The sequence below is a fragment of the Camellia sinensis genome, chromosome 10, assembly GCF_055761805.1.
Source record: "Camellia sinensis isolate YWXY chromosome 10, ASM5576180v1, whole genome shotgun sequence".
Classification (NCBI taxonomy): Eukaryota; Viridiplantae; Streptophyta; class Magnoliopsida; order Ericales; family Theaceae; genus Camellia; species Camellia sinensis.
Window position 1 is genome coordinate 13,835,393 of NC_138970.1, and position 15,628 is coordinate 13,851,020.

General features: G+C 41.0%; 1 protein-coding gene across 1 annotated transcript; it reads left to right on the forward strand.

Moving 5' to 3' along the window:
• Positions 1 to 1,943: 1,943 nt before the first annotated feature.
• On the forward strand, positions 1,944 to 3,895 carry LOC114271769 (putative transferase At4g12130, mitochondrial). The gene is made up of 3 exons (XM_028213405.2): positions 1,944 to 2,561; positions 2,705 to 2,803; positions 3,695 to 3,895. The coding sequence occupies exons 1-3, from the start codon at positions 2,342 to 2,344 to the stop codon at positions 3,766 to 3,768; spliced, it is 393 nt and encodes a 130-aa protein (XP_028069206.2). The 5' UTR covers positions 1,944 to 2,341; the 3' UTR covers positions 3,769 to 3,895.
• Positions 3,896 to 15,628: the final 11,733 nt, after the last annotated feature.

Genomic DNA, 15,628 nt, shown 5'->3' on the forward strand with positions numbered 1-15,628 from the left:
GATATTAACATGTCACTGCCATCATGTGTGGAAGTCAAAATTACTTGGAAAAAACTTCTCTTAATTTGACATAGAACTTGTTATGGTTTAAAAAAACTCAATGACAACCTTATAACCACATTGTTATTAGTATAGACGGATTATGATCAATTTTTTTGTAACTTATCTCTTATAATTTTAAATGCATTTGTGTATAATGAAACAATGTTTTCAAAACCGGACCGGTGAGCGAACCGGAAAAGGGACCGGGTGGACGGGTCACCGGTTCAACCGTCGGGTCAAAGCGGTCGAACCGTGACGTCATAATTAATATTATATAATTAAAAAATATAATTATAAATTATAAATAAATAAAAATATATATAAATAATCAAATAAAAATAAAAATTGTTGCATAATATTTATTAATAATATTTAATAAAGTCATAATTGATAAAAAAAAAAGTCACTTATTTCAAAGAAATTAAATTTTTTAAACATTCCCTCCAAATAAATTGATTGAATGCTAGATTTAATTTTGGAGGGAAATGAAATTTTCAACTCTCCCTCCAATCAATATGTTTCAAATAATTTGATTGAATCCCACATAGAATTTTGTAGGTTCTCTTTAAAAATCTTTTCCTATAAATAGGAATAGACTTTCATAATCTTCTCAAGCTTTCAATGAGACTCTTTCTTACGAGAGGAGACTCTTGAAATAAGAATTTTTAGTCAAAATTTTGAAATATATTTATATATATATATATATATATATATAAGAAAGAAAGAAAGAAAGAAAGAAAATAAAAAAAAAAGTAAAACCTAGAAAAAAAAAAAAATAGACCGGTTCTGACCGGTTCGACCACTGGGTCACCGGTTCCCGGTCCGACCGGCCGGTCCGGTCCGGGTTTGAAAACAATGTAATGAAAGATAATCTTCGGTGTTTAACAAAAAGAAGAGTTCATCATTAATAAAGACACCTTCTATTTATAGGGGAAAATACAATTTGACAAATCAATCTAATTCATAATTTCATTAGTTCACTCCAACATGTCAAAGTATATTATAAAATTATCATAACCCACAATCAATTTAATTCACAATTTGATTCATTCACTCTAGTATTTTGAACTATATTATAATACATTAACCCATGAAATCTTAACCACATTTCCTCTTGTAACCACAACTCATGCAAAATATGAGATTATGAAAATTCATGCAATACATTACTAAAGCAAAATCATGCTCTATGTGTGGGTCATAAGATTGTCATATTCATGGAATATCATTTTAATAAATACATACAAGTCCCTACATGTCAAAAATTTGAAACGATTTGAAATTTCGAAGTTCGTAATATTTTCTCAAGCCATTCTTTTCTTAATCAATTAGGACAAACTCAATAGGCCAAAATCCTTGCACCTCAATTGGAGGTAAATAGTTTAAATTTCGAGTACAGATCATCTAACTCATTCTAAAGCGGTATAAAAGATCTCACTCCTCAATTTCTCTCTCGAGGCAGCATCCTCCAATGTGTCCAAAAAAAAGGTAAATCAAAGGAACGGAAAAAAGTAAAAATCTTTCCCAGATTACTTCCTCTAATGTATCCCAAAAAATAGTAAAAATAAAATCAAATTTCGTTCCATAAAAATTGAACCGCAACCTCAAACACTACAACAAAATACACTTTTGGCGATCAAATTTGGCAACTAAAAAAAATTTAGTCGCCAAAACATGTCGCATTGGCGACTAAAATTTTTTTTAGTTGGCAAATATACAATATTTAGCTACTAATTTTTTTTTAGTCGGGAAATATTGATTATTGGTGACTAAAAAAAAATTTAGTCGCTAAAAAGGCCACAATTAGCGACTAAAAAATGTTTTAGTCGCTGTATAAATAGTTTTGGCTACTAAAATCTTTTAGTCGCCGAATGAAAAATAAATCTTTCATTCAATATAAATGTATATAATTTTGTTTATTTATTGACTGTCTGTAAGCATGTATTGTTATCCTCTTCTTTTTTTCTTTTTCTTTTTCCTTTTTGTGTGGGGCTTATGAATTGCAATACTATTCTGTCTTTTCTTGACATTTTTTTAGTGACTATTACTATGATCATGTGCGTCCTGTTAGAAAAACACATTAGTAGGAGATATTGTCATATTACTTTTGAGAATTTTTATTGGAACTTTTTTACCTTATAATTTTTTTTACCTTTTTTACCTTATGAATGGCCAAACCTTTAGGAATCAGGATTATTTGCTTTTTCAATGATCAAAATGGTTGATAAATCTTTCATTCAACTTTTGTTTATTTTGGAGCTACAGATACAGGTTGAGGTCCAAGGTTGATATTGAGAATATGGCAGAGGCTTTCTCTTGTTGGCAACGGTATGGCACAAACCTAACCAAGAAGTCCTCATCAGCAAAAGAACCAGAGGCTGCTTCTGTTGGCTGGGGAGGTGCTGTTGATCAGTCTGGCATGTCAGCTTCACAAGGAAATAGTTTTCGATGGCAATGGCATAAGGATCCAAGATTGGATTGTCTTGGATTCCGAGGGGTTTTTCTATCCAATACAATACGTGAGATTTATTAGCATAGGTTGATTTTGTGATCTGAGTGTGTTTAAATTAGCACATTGCATAAGTAGTTACAAGCACATTGTGGATCTTCTTAAGAAACCTATAGTTCATGAAGCATAAGAAAGTTTTTTTGTCTGTTGCAGCACCTTTGGTTGAGGCTGACAAGGAAACTGATGAAAAAAATTATCTTCTATGGAGATTAGAGAAAGGGGTTGCAGAAGGCTCAACGGAGATCCCAAAAGGTACATCTTCCTCACCCTATTTAGACATTTAAAACACAAAATTCAAAAATAATCAGAACCAAAGGTCGCGTTATTGAAAAAGATGAAAAGAATCAAACAGAGTATAGAACAGAAATCAATGGAGGAGAACCTCTACACCAAGCCAGCCAACACAAACAAACTACCATCTCTTAGATAGAGCAGAAACAGAGCATACCACTATCAATAGAAAAACATAACAAACAGCCCAAATTGGATTAATAGTTTTCCTATTTTTTTAATATCTTGATGTACATGTGATTTATCAACAGAAAAAAAAAAAATCTTCATGTCCATGTTCTTAGCCAAAAAAATCTTCATAGGTGGAGGTTGCAAGAGTTAAGAGTTTTGGACAGATTTGTTGATTAGTAGTAACATCAGTTATATTTGTTTTACTTAGAACAGATGCATCAGACTTCAAAGCTTTAATATGCTAGGTTATATGCCCAAGTTATCATAGAGGGAAGGAAAAGATATAAGGGCTATTATTACATTGTGGTCACAATTGAACATGGTCACCAAGTGTTTGAATATGTTTGAATCTACTTTCACAATTGAACATGGTCAACAAATTTATCAAAAAAAATTTCACAATCTGCTCTCTTTACCTTATTAACTCACAAAACCCTCCACCATGCATATCGAGGCTATTATTACATTGTGCAATTTTATCAAGTGCAAGTTTAAACTCATGACCCTTTGGACAAACCATAACGGGCATATTAACTGCATCAACTGGCTCAAGTTCAATTTTTTTATCAAGCTCCCTCGATAGCACATGCAAGGTTACTTAATTATGTTAAATGTTTCATAGTAATATCTTCCTAGCATGAGTGTTTTTGTTTCTCGAAATGACTTATTTTCGTATTGTAGGTATGGGACCTTGTTACTGGAAGACTTTTACAAACTCGAGGTTGTCCACTACCAATTACTGCAATAGTTGTTGATCCAACAGAGATGAAGTTATTTTCTGGTGGTATAGATTACTAGTGGATATTTCTTTTTTGTATACGGAGGACATCATTTTTTGTATGATTATCTGTTTGTATGGAATTATTATTTTGGGTTGGATTATATTTGGTTTGTGTGAGTGATTTTCTGACCACACTGCCAACTCAGTATTCAACCGGAGAGCACTGGTGGAATAGATGTTGCCTGAACGACCTTAGACCCATGGGGGTGCCTCTTTTTTATAGCCAACACAAACTAAGTCCCAATAGAAGCCTAGCTTCAATGGACTTTAGTTCAATGCTTATCCCGGACTCTCCAATGGATAAAGATAAACTCCCTTAAGGGCTTTATCCTTATTTAAGATGTGATCCTTCTTCATTCTAGGACTCTTGTCCCTTATCCGCTTGTCCTGGATTCCGGTATCTTCACAGATAACCTCGGCCTAGCCGAGATCATCTCGGCATCATAACCAGGATACATGGCACCTCAGCTGACACATCGGCGTCACCTTAACTACGTGTCGGTACTCAGAAAATATATCCTCACAACTACCCCCTAGGTTCTATTACCTCGGCATTCTGAGATGATGGAACCTATATCGGTGATTCCTTCCAATACGTCAGCTTAAAATTTCTCAGCTGAGATCATCATACAGGCCGACATGTCTTTTTAAAGAACAAGAATTCCAAGAGCTCTTTTCACGGGTATGAGCTGTCATGCATAATTACTTAACCGTTTTAGCTACACGTTTTCCCCTTACTGGATCGTACTTGGCACGCGCCTGTAAGTCGAATTTTTCTTGCGAGCGCCGTCTAACGCATACGTTGTTTTAGGCACATTAATTGCCTTTTTGCCGCCGTTTCGGGTTTTAACAAAACTTTTCTCCCTCTCTTTGTCTTTTCACTTTACACCTTTGTCTCTGAAGCTCTTTCTAACCTCTTCTCAAGATCTTCCATTGTTCAAGCCCTTTTAGTTCTGCAACTTGCTCCATTCACCTCCTCCGGCGAGACTTTCACCGCTCTGTTGCTTTTATAACCATCGTCTGACTTCGGCGATCCTTTTCACCGGCCTCACTTCTCTGGTAAGTCACTGTTCCTCCTGGTTTCAATTCTTTGATTTTTCCTCGAACTCTCTCATGTCTTCGATTAATTTAATCTGTTCATGTATTTGAGTATGGTTACTTCGCGGTTCTATTTTCGCCCAATCCTCTCTTGAATATTCACACATTGCTCACGCATTTGTTCACTTTTGCCATTGTTCTTGGCCTTGTACCCTTGCACACACTCTGTCACAGTGTTCTTGATAGTTCTTCACTGTTCTTGATTCTGAAACACATTCTTGTTTTCTATTTTCTGTGTCTTTTCTAGATTCGTCTTCAATCTTTGTTTCCATAGATCTAGGTTTGGGATTTGCTTATAGAATCCACAAATTTGTAGGAAAAATTGAAACGAATTTCCCTTAGGTTTTAGCCGAGGTCCTTTCCGAAGTCTCACACCTTCCTCTTAAGCCGATATCATGGGTATGTGGAGGCATAGGGTAGACACCTTGACAAAATTAGAGTACTTTAGGCGAGAATTTTCCATCCCTGCTGACGTCCATCTGAGGTTGGCTGAGGAGGATGACTCCATCATGCCTACAACTGATTCTATGCCTTTCCTTGTTGTAGCCTTTATTGAGTGTGGTCTTAGGCTCCCACTCGACATCCTTTTCCGTGAAATAATCCATTATTACAAATTGAACCCAATACAACTCGCCATCAATTCCTACCGAGTCATAAATGGTATAATAGCCTTAGCAAAACAAGAGAACGCTAGGGTTACCTTAGCCGACATCCAATACTGCTACACCATGTGTGGCCTTAAAAAGGACACAGTCTATGTCTACTACCTTAAACCGAGGTCCACAGAGTACAAAATCATTGCCGACCTCCCAGACTCCAACAAGGGAGCTGGGGATGATTACTTCATTACCTAGGGGAACTGGGAGTTCGCTCCAGATGAGGACCTCCACCTCTATCCTCTTCCTCGTACAGTCTTTGTAGAGGGTAATGGTATGAGCCTAGTTTTTGCACTTGCTCGTTTTTTAAAGTCTTCAATACTTTGTTTGTTTCTAATGTCTGTTTTTCTTGCAGCTCTTCCTCAACCACCAAAGGGCTTCCGCCAGCCTTTCTTTCCCAGCAAAGACTTGAAGAAACTATTGGATCTGCCAATCCATAAGCGGAGAGCCCCTTTGGTACTCAATTTCATTCCCACCTACAAATCGGTGCTCCCCGACATCCCAAAGAAGAAGAAGAAGAGTCAGTCTCCTCCTTCCGCTACTACTCCTTCGACAGCGTCCTCATCTCGGCCAGATCAAGGGTTAACCTCAGATCCGGCTGAACAACTATCTACCTCGGCTCCACAGCTGATTCCGCCATCTCAAAGCCGTCGACGATGCCAAACAGTTTTTGTCACTGAGATGAGTCGCCAGAAAGCAGTTGCTAAGGACCTCTTGGCCAACATCCCGGCCACTATTGACGCTGAACCAGCACCGTCTCAGCCAAAGCCAAAACAAAAAAGGATAAAGCAGGCTCAGCCAAAGGCAACAGTGACTCAGATTGATACTGAGGACACCTTGCCAATTTCAAAATTGGCTTCAAGCGAGAAGACTACCTCCGCCCCCGAGAAGAGGCCCATCGAGGTTGAACCCTCCCAATCAACTCGGTCAAAGAGGCCGAGGTCAGAGTCTGCCACAGCGTCGGGCTCCATGAAGGCTGGTGCCCCCTGGGCTGCACCTATTACTTTGGAGAATAGGCCAGTCTTTGTTGAGGATAGTGCTGACGATATCAACGTCGGTGTTGCCCTTACTACAGCCTTGCTCCTACTTCGGGATCTTGACCGCAATGCCCAGATGACTGAGCATGAGAATTTCGCCTTGATGCTGCAGCACTCTGCTAAAATAAGCCTTCTTATTTGGTAATTTTTCTTTCTTTCTTTTTCCCATACTTAGAAAATTTTCTAATAACTTCTGCTCTGTTCATTTTTCTTCAGGCAATCCAGCACGCCCATTCCTTCTAAATGCAATCTTTTGAGATAAGGAATGCGTTTGCCGACAAGGCGAGGGAGGCCTCTGGTCTGCAGAGGACCCTTAAAAAGACTGAAACCAAGATGAAAACTTTATTTGACCAGGCTGCGTCGGCCATTAAAGCCAAAGATGAGGCCATGGAAAAGGCGGAGGCCGTTGAGGCCATCAAGAAGGTTCTTGAGGCCGAAAAGAAAGAGGCCGAAGAAAAGATGACCTAGGCCCAAAAAGAACTTCAAGATGCCTTGGCCACCAAAGCTGCCGAGGTCAAGGTCGCAGATGAAAAGGCATATGCTGAGGGGGGGCCGATGTTACGGCGGACTATAAGAAAAAGGTGAAGCAGGCATGCAACAAGGGTTTCACCCTTGGTTGGATGTCTCTTCTAAAAAAACTTGAACTCCCCGAGGACTCCCCCCTTAGGAACACCGACGTCCTTCCCCTTTCATTCCCCCCAACTCCAAGCCAATCCGAAGACGATTCTGAGTCTGAGGAGGAGGCTTTGGTGAGGAAGTCCTGGGAAGTTGCTGGGGCCAAGTCCCCTACTCAAAATGAGCAAGTCCTGGACTTGACTCAAGATGAGAAGGGTGAGGAGGTTCCCAAGGATGCTACTCCGGAGAAGGCATCATCGGACGTGTCTCTCGCCGATAAGGGCCTCGATCAAACCGTTCAGGAGATAGATGCTGAGCTTGCGGCTGAGAAGGCTACCGAGATGTCCTCCCAGCAGTCTTCTGAACTTCAAACCCAACCATCTGGTGTTGCCGAAGAGTCTTAATTTGATCTTCTCCTTCTTTTTTCTGTGCTTCTTTATTTTTCTTTGAAACAAAGTAAGCTCTTTATGTGGCTGATGTGTCTTCTTTTGTAATCTCTGAACAATTACTCTTTTGGTAGGCCGAAATGCATTTTTTTGTACATAAATGCAACTTTTTTTTCTGAATGCTTGTATCTTTATCATCCCTTTACTGCTTTTGTATGACTTTCATACTTAGAATAATTTTGTGTCTTCAATATACACCTTAGTCTTATGCCACCTTCTCGGGGTGACATACCTCGGTTATACAAGCCAATGGTGTACCTCGGCAAGTATATAAGTACCTTTCTTGGTACAGTCTTGGTATTAACTCGTAAATTTTTCACAAATTTTCAAGAATTGTTCAATATAAGCTTAGTTTAACAAGTGTTAAACATAATCTCGGTTTAACTTTAACTTTGTAAATTTTTCACAAATTTCAACAAGCGTTAAACATGATTTCGGTTTAACTTCAACTTGTAAATTTTTCTCAAATTTCAACAAGTGTTAAACATGATCTCGGTTTAACTTCAACTTGTAAATTTTTCTCAAATTTCAACAAGTGTTAAAACCATTTTCCAACTCTCTGCCCCCTAATGTGAACTTAAGTTCCACTTGGGTTCTCATTATACATGTATTCTGAAAAAAATAAAAATAAAATCAAGCTTTATTTATTACTTCGGCTGATAACAAAGAACAAGAAAATTTAATGATAAAAAAACTTAAGATTGCAAGTATTCTAGGGCCTTGGCAACTCTTTTCCCTCATTATCTTCAAGTCGATATGCCTCATTTCCCAGTACCGAGATGATTCTGTAGGGTCCTTCCCAGTTTGGGCCAAGCTTGCCCTCTCTGGGATCCTTCTTGTTGCCGACGACTTTTCTCAAGACAAGGTCACCGATTTGAAACTCCCTTGGGTTGACCTTTTTATTATAAGCTCTGGCAAGCTGCTGCTAGTATGCTACGAGCTGAATTATAGCTTTCTCCCTTCTTTCTTCTATAAGATCTAGATCTTGGGCTAAGAGTACATCATTGGTCTCGTTCTCTACTCCTTGGGTTCTGATCCCTGGGATGCCGACCTCCAACGGAATGACAGCTTCTGTGCCATAAGTCATAGTAAAGGGGGATTCCCCTGTTGATTTTCTCGGCGCAGTCCGATATGCCCAGAGTACACTAGGCAACTCATTCACCCACTTTTCTTTTACTGCCTGCAGCATCTTCTTTATCCTATCCAGGATAACTTTGTTAGATGCTTCTGCTTGTCCATTACTTTGGGGAAAGCTTGGGGTTGAAAAGTAATTCTTGATTTTGAACTTTGCACAGAAGCTCTTCATTAGCTTACTGTCAAATTGTGTTCCATTGTCTGTAACTATTGTTCTTGGAATCCCAAATCGGGTGATGATATTCTTCCATATGAAGCTCTTCACATCCACATATCGAATCTTGGCAAGGGGTTCAGCTTTTATTTATTTGGTGAAGTAGTCTGTTGCCACCAGCAGGTACTTCCTTTGTCCAGTTGCTTGGGAGAGTTGTCCAACGAGATCCATGCCCCATTGGGCAAACGGCCAAGGACTAGATACTGGGTTTAGGTCTGCTACTGGTTGGTGTATCAGAGGTGCAAACCTTTGGCACTTTTCACATTTCTTCACATAGGCTTCTGCATCTTTCTGCATGTAGGGCCACCAATATCCCTGGGTAATGGCCCTATGGGCAAGTGATCTGCCCCCAGCGTGGCTTCCACATATTCCTTCATGTATTTCATATAAAAAATCTTCAATTTGTGAAGGATGTACATACCTCAAAAGGGGTCCAGTGAAGGATCTTCTGTAGAGATGTCCCTCTACTGTCAGACTGAATCTTGCTGACTTCAATCTGATCTTGTGTGCCTCTTTGTGATCATCTGGCAATTTTCCTTCTTTCAGGAATGCTACTTTTGCATCCATCCAACTTGGTCCCATGTCCACACACATTGCTTCACGCTCTGTGGTCAGTGGTTCGATGCTCAGGCCTGACAAGTAGTCAATCATTATCGTCCTTGCTTTTCTAGGTTGTATTGCACTAGCCAGGTTGGCCAGTGCATCAGCATGACTGTTATCATCTCGGCTAACTTGATGTAGTCGGTAGTTCTGAAACAAGGCCACCAACCTGTTGACCTCTTTTGCGTAGGCCGACATCCTTTCATCTCGGGCTGTAAACTCTCCCGTTGTCTGGTTGGCTATAAGCTGGGAGTCACAAAAGACTATTACCTCATCTGCTTCTACTGCCACTGCCAGTTTCAGTCCTGCAATGAGTGGTTCATACTCTGCTTCATTGTTTGAGGCCTTGAACCCTAAACGAATCGATTGTTCTAGTATCTGCCCTTCTGGAGATACTAGTACTACTCCTGCCCCCACTCCTTATCGGTTTGAACTCCCATTAATAAACAGTCGAAAGGAGTCGCCGATGTAAATGTTGCAGGGTCTTAGTTTTTCTTCCTTCCTTTGTTCCGTTGCCCTCGGCTAGGCTTCTCCTTGCTTGCTTGGACATCGGTCACCTCAGCTCAACAGAGCCCGATGTGTGATGGCTCCTGGAGTGAACTCGGCCACGAAGTCGGCCAAGACTTGGCCTTTGATTGCAGTTTTGGGTCTGTATTCCAGGTCATACTGCCCCAAGGCCACTGCCCACCTGGCTATTCTGCTTGTCAGATCTCCTTGCTGCAACAGGGACTTTAAAGGGTGTTCTGTTAGTACCATAATTTTGTGGGCTTGAAAGTAATGGTTTAGCTTCTTTGAAGCCATTACTAAAGCCAGCGTTAATTTTTCTAGGGGTAGATACCTGGTTTCTGCATCAGCCAGGGTTTTTGCTTACATAGTAAACAGCCCTTTGCTCCTCTTTTTCTTCTCGGATTACCACTGTGCTTACTGCATGCTCTGAAACTGCTAAATACAAAAATAGCTTATCTCCAGGTTCTGGATTTGAGAGAACCGGAGCCGTGGTCAAATACTTCTTTAAGTCGGTCAGGACGACTTCGCACTCTTCTATCCATAAGAAGTCTGTGGCCTTCTTCACTAAGCTGAAGAAGGGTTTGCGTTTGTCAGAGCTTCTGTTTATGAACCTGTTCAGGGCTGCAGCCCTTCCAGTCAGCATTTGCATTTGTTTTGTCAATGTCGGGCTTTTCAAATCTAGGATGGCCTTAATCTGATCTGGGCTGGCCTCAATGCCCCTTCTGGTTACCAAGTATCCCAAGAACTTACCAGATCCAACTCCAAATGCACACTTCGATGCATTGAGTCGGAGCTGATATGTTTTAAGGATGTCAAAGACTGCTTTCAGGTTAGCCAAATGACCTTCAGGTTCCTTGGTGTTTACGACCATGTCATCGATGTAAACTTCCACCGTTCCGCCAATCAGGTGTTTGAACATCTTGGTTACCAATCTTTGGTAAGTTGCTCCTGCGTTTTTCAACCCAAAAGGCATCACTCTGTAGCAATACAGCCCTTTTGGGGGTGATAAACACAGTCTTCTCTTCATCTGAGGGGTACATGGCTATCTGATGGTACCCCCCGTAGGCATCTAGGAAGCTCATCCTTCCATGCCCTGAAGTGGCGTCTACTAGTTGGTCAATCTTGGGTAGAGGAAAACTATCTTTGGGACAGACCCTGTTCAGGCTGGTAAAGTCCACACAGATCCTCCATTTACCATTCTTTTTCTTCACCACCACTGTATTTGATAGCCATGTCGGGTAATTTACCTCTCGAATGGCCCTGGCCTCCAGAAGTCTGTCTACTTCCTCTTCCACTGCTTCGACGTGTATCAACGTCGGTCTTTTTGCTCGTTGAATTACAGGTTTGGCCGACCTGTCAACGTTCAGTTTATGGCAAGTGACCTCGGGGTTAATGCCAGGCATTTCGTAAGGCATCCAAGCAAACACCTCAATATTTGCTTTCAAGAAAACTTCCAACTCTTTTTCCTCTTCTTCGGCTAAGTCCGAGCCGAGAAGAAAAAAACGTTCTTCATCCCCCTCCTAGACGAGGATTTTCTTCACTACTTTTTCACTCTTCTCGGCTGGCTCCTTGCCGACATCCTCTAGGACTTCCACGTCATCATCTTCGATCTCTGCCTTCTTTGGTTCTCATACGCTGCAGGTGGATTTCATTGCTGCCATGGAGCAATTCTTTGCCTGCAGCTGATCTCCTCTGACCTCCTCTATCCCATGCTCTGTTGGAAACCGCAATAGTTGATGCAATGTTAAGGGAACAGCCCCTATTGCATGCAACCATGGCCTTCCCAAGATAATATTGCAAGGGGAGGGTGTGTCGATTACGGTGAACTCTGTCTTTATCTTCTTCGTGCCAGCCTGCACATCTAAGTTTACTACTCCTAGTGGCCATGTCGGCGTTCCATTGAACCCGACCATTGGGCCATTAGATTGTTCCATATCGTCTGGTTGAAGGCCAAGCTCCGTGTAACATCTGACATACATGATGTCACAAGAGCTGCCTTGGTCAATGAGGATGCACTTCAGTTGGCACTCTCTAACCTGGAGAGATACTACCAAGGCATCGTTGTGCGGATGTTGGACCATATCCAGGTCGGATTTAGTAAAGGACACTACTAGTCCCTGGTACTCCTCGGCCCGAGGCCTTTTCTCCCTTACTTGGTACACATGCTGCAAGTGCCTCACCTTCTGGGTCTCCTCTCGTATTTCGTTTTCGTTGACCTTCGAGTGAATTACATTAATTACCCGAGGTCTGCCTGCCTGCGGCTGCTGTGCTGGGGTAGGTGGAGCTGCCGATGCCTGAGGCAGTCTTGCCTGCTCTTCCCTTGTTCTGGCCTCATCTACATGGTCCCTCAAATGGCCTTGTCTTACCAGGTCTTCCAGGTGTGCCTTCAGGGCTCTGCAACCCTGGGTCATATGCCCATCTTCGTTATGGTAAGCACAATGCTTGCCAAGGCTTCGTTCCATTAACTCTCATGGTACCTTTGCTGGTGCTCTAAAATAGGGTTGGGTTTGGATTTTATCTAGGACTTTGTAAATGGGGATTCGGAACACAATTGTGACTGCTTGTGCAACCCTTAGTCCTATCTCCTGCTTGTTGGATCCGTTGTTACCTCGGCCTCGCTTCGGCAAGCCATTTCCTTTTTCTTGTTTTATCGCCGTGGTTCCTGGTGTGTCCTCCTCGGCTTTGACATATTTCTCGATTCTGGCCATGAGCTCCTCCATGCTTTTCGGCAACGTCTTTGCCAGTGATTTTCGGTGTAGACAACTATCTTTCAAGCCATTTTTAAATGACACCACGACCACTTCTTGGTTGCATTCTGGTATTCGGTTGAACACCTCGTAATACCTCTTGGCGTAGGTCCTCAGGCTTTCGTCCTTGCCAATCTTCAGAGCCATTAGGGCGTCTACCCTCAAGGGCTGTAGTTTGTTTGTCATGAACCTGGCCACAGACATCTCGGCTAGGCCTTCCCAGGTTTTCACACTTCCTTTCGGCAATTTGTGAAACCAATCCGATGCAATCTCCCCGAATGATGAGGGGAACACTTTGCAGAGCAACGGCTCGTTTCCAGTGTACAATGCCATCGAGTTAAGGTATAATCCGATATAAAAGTTGGGGTTCGACTTTCCATCGTATATCTGGAACCTTGGCATACTGAATCTCTTCGGGGCCTCAACTTTGTCTAACTCTACCGAGAATGGTGTTCTCGGTTTAACAGAGAAAGTTACCTCAGCATGCTCTTGCTTCCTCTTGAGGTAATCTCTCAAGTCCTCTTTGGTCTGGCCAGGAGCTCGGCTATCTCTTGACTTCAGTCTTTTCGGTGCACTGCTCTCAGCTTCGTTGTGAGCCCTTTTCGACCTTTCTCCATGAGTTGTGTCGAAGCACGGCTCCTGCCTTTGAACATGCCGATGTTCTCTGGGGTTTGCTTCCTTGGTGCGATATGTCCTTCGAGATTCTTCCCTTCTCGACTCTCCTCGCCCGACCTCCTTTGAAGGCCGGTGAGAGTGTTTTTTGTTCCTAGTGTACTGGGGGGCTACAGGGATTGTTTTCGGCCCTCCCTTTTGGGCATTGGCCGCTGGAATCGGCGTGTCCTGCAGCGGGAATGGTGGCTGCATGACGTTTTGCATCATGAAATTGACGACCGATTGTAGGTCGGCCAATTTGTTCGCCATCTCTTTGACCTCTTCATCCCTCCATAGGCATCTATCCTTCCATACCTGTAGGTTGTCCTCGTTGTAATACCCGCTTCGATCTGATTTCTTTGGTACGTTGTCCTCTTGGCCGACGTCTTTCTTGCCATGATTCTGACCCTGAGTCTCTTCGTTGCAACCATCTTCCTCCATGTCAAGGTCAACGTCTTTACCGTTCCCAGCAGGGATTTCATCCCCAACCTTCTCCTTCTATCCGTCGCTGGCCATTTATCCTCCTTTCTTTCCCAGAGACGGCGCCTAATTGTGTGAGTGATTTTTTGACCACACTACCAACTCAGTATTCAACTGGAGAGCACTGGTGGAATAGATGGCGCCTGAACGACCTTAGACCCATGGGGGTGCTTCTCTTTTATAGCCAACACAAACTAAGTCCCAATAAAAGCCTAGCTTCAATGGACTTTAGTTCAGTGCTTATCCCGGACTCTCCAATGGATAAAGATAAACTCCCTTAAGGACTTTATCCTTATCTAAGATGTGATCCTTCTTCATTCTAGGACTCTTGTCTCTTATCCGCTTATCCCGGATTCCGGTATCTTCACAGATAACCTCGGCCTAACCGAGATCATCTCAGCATCATAACCAGGACACGTGGCACCTCGGCTGACACGTCGGCGTCACCTTAACCATGTGTCGGTACTCAGAAAATATATCCCCACAGTTTGTATAGAATTTGATGTTACAAGACCAAATTTTTGGATGGTTGAAAGTGAAATAGAAATAGACATATGTGTTGTTTTGTTTATATACAGGGTGCAGGTTGCACGAAATAAATACAGATTGTGCAGAAATTAATAATAATAATAAAAAAAATAACACAAAATAAAGTTTTTGGTGACTAAATGTTTAGTAGCCAAAAAAACAAAATAAAACTTGTTGGCTACTAAAAATTTAGTAGCCAAAAACAAATCAAAGATTTTTTGGCAACTAAAAATTTAGTAGTCAAAAATATATGAGACTTTAGGCGACTAAATAGTTTAGTAGTTAAAAGAAAAATATGAAAATTAATTTTTTTTGGCGACTAAATATTTAGTAGCTAATAATAAGTGATACTTTGGGCGACTAAAAGTTTTAGTCGATGAAAATGAAAATTAATTTTATTTGAAAACTTTTGGCGACTAAATATTTAGTCGCCAATTTATGACTTTTGGCTACTAAAAAATATTTAGTCGCCAATACCTCGTACTTTTCCCTACTAAAACATTAGTAGCCATTTATAGGACTTTTGGCGACTAAATTTTTTTCAATCGCCAAAACCTTCCCCGACCATTTTCCCGTGACAAATCTAGCGACCAAAATATTTAATCAGGAAAAGGCTTCAGCGACTAAAACTTTAGTCGCCAAAAATATATTTTCTTGTAGTGAAACTATCAAATACTATTACACAACTACTAGGGCCAATACCTAATTAAGCAGGGAACTGCTAATTATAAATCCTGTGTTCAAAATAATTTGGGCCCAAAGTTATTATGGACCAAATCTTATTGCATGAATACACAAGCACCGAAGTACTGTGTTCAAGATTGTCATATTCATGACACTAATTATAAATACTGTGTTCAAGATTGTCATATCATTTTAATACACAAACATACATTTTAACTTTATCAAGTGATTGGACAAGTATTAGTTTTTGAATAGTTATACATTCAATTATATGGAATTTATCATCTTTACATTGTGAATGCATTTGTGAGTGTAAAATGTCAGTCTCTAATATTATTGCTCAACCATAAAAATTTCTTTGATATAATTGAAGAACTTAATTTGAACTTTGAATCTCTTCAATATTCCACCATTTCAACACAAAATGAATTTTTTTA

Coding starts and splice junctions, on each gene's coding strand:
- LOC114271769 (XM_028213405.2), top strand. CDS start 2,342: ATGGCAGAGGCTTTCTCTTGTTGGCAACGGTATGGCACAAACCTAACC. Junction 2,562..2,704: donor TTTTCTATCCAATACAATAC/GTGAGATTTATT, acceptor TGTCTGTTGCAG/CACCTTTGGTTGAGGCTGAC. Junction 2,804..3,694: donor CTCAACGGAGATCCCAAAAG/GTACATCTTCCT, acceptor TTCGTATTGTAG/GTATGGGACCTTGTTACTGG.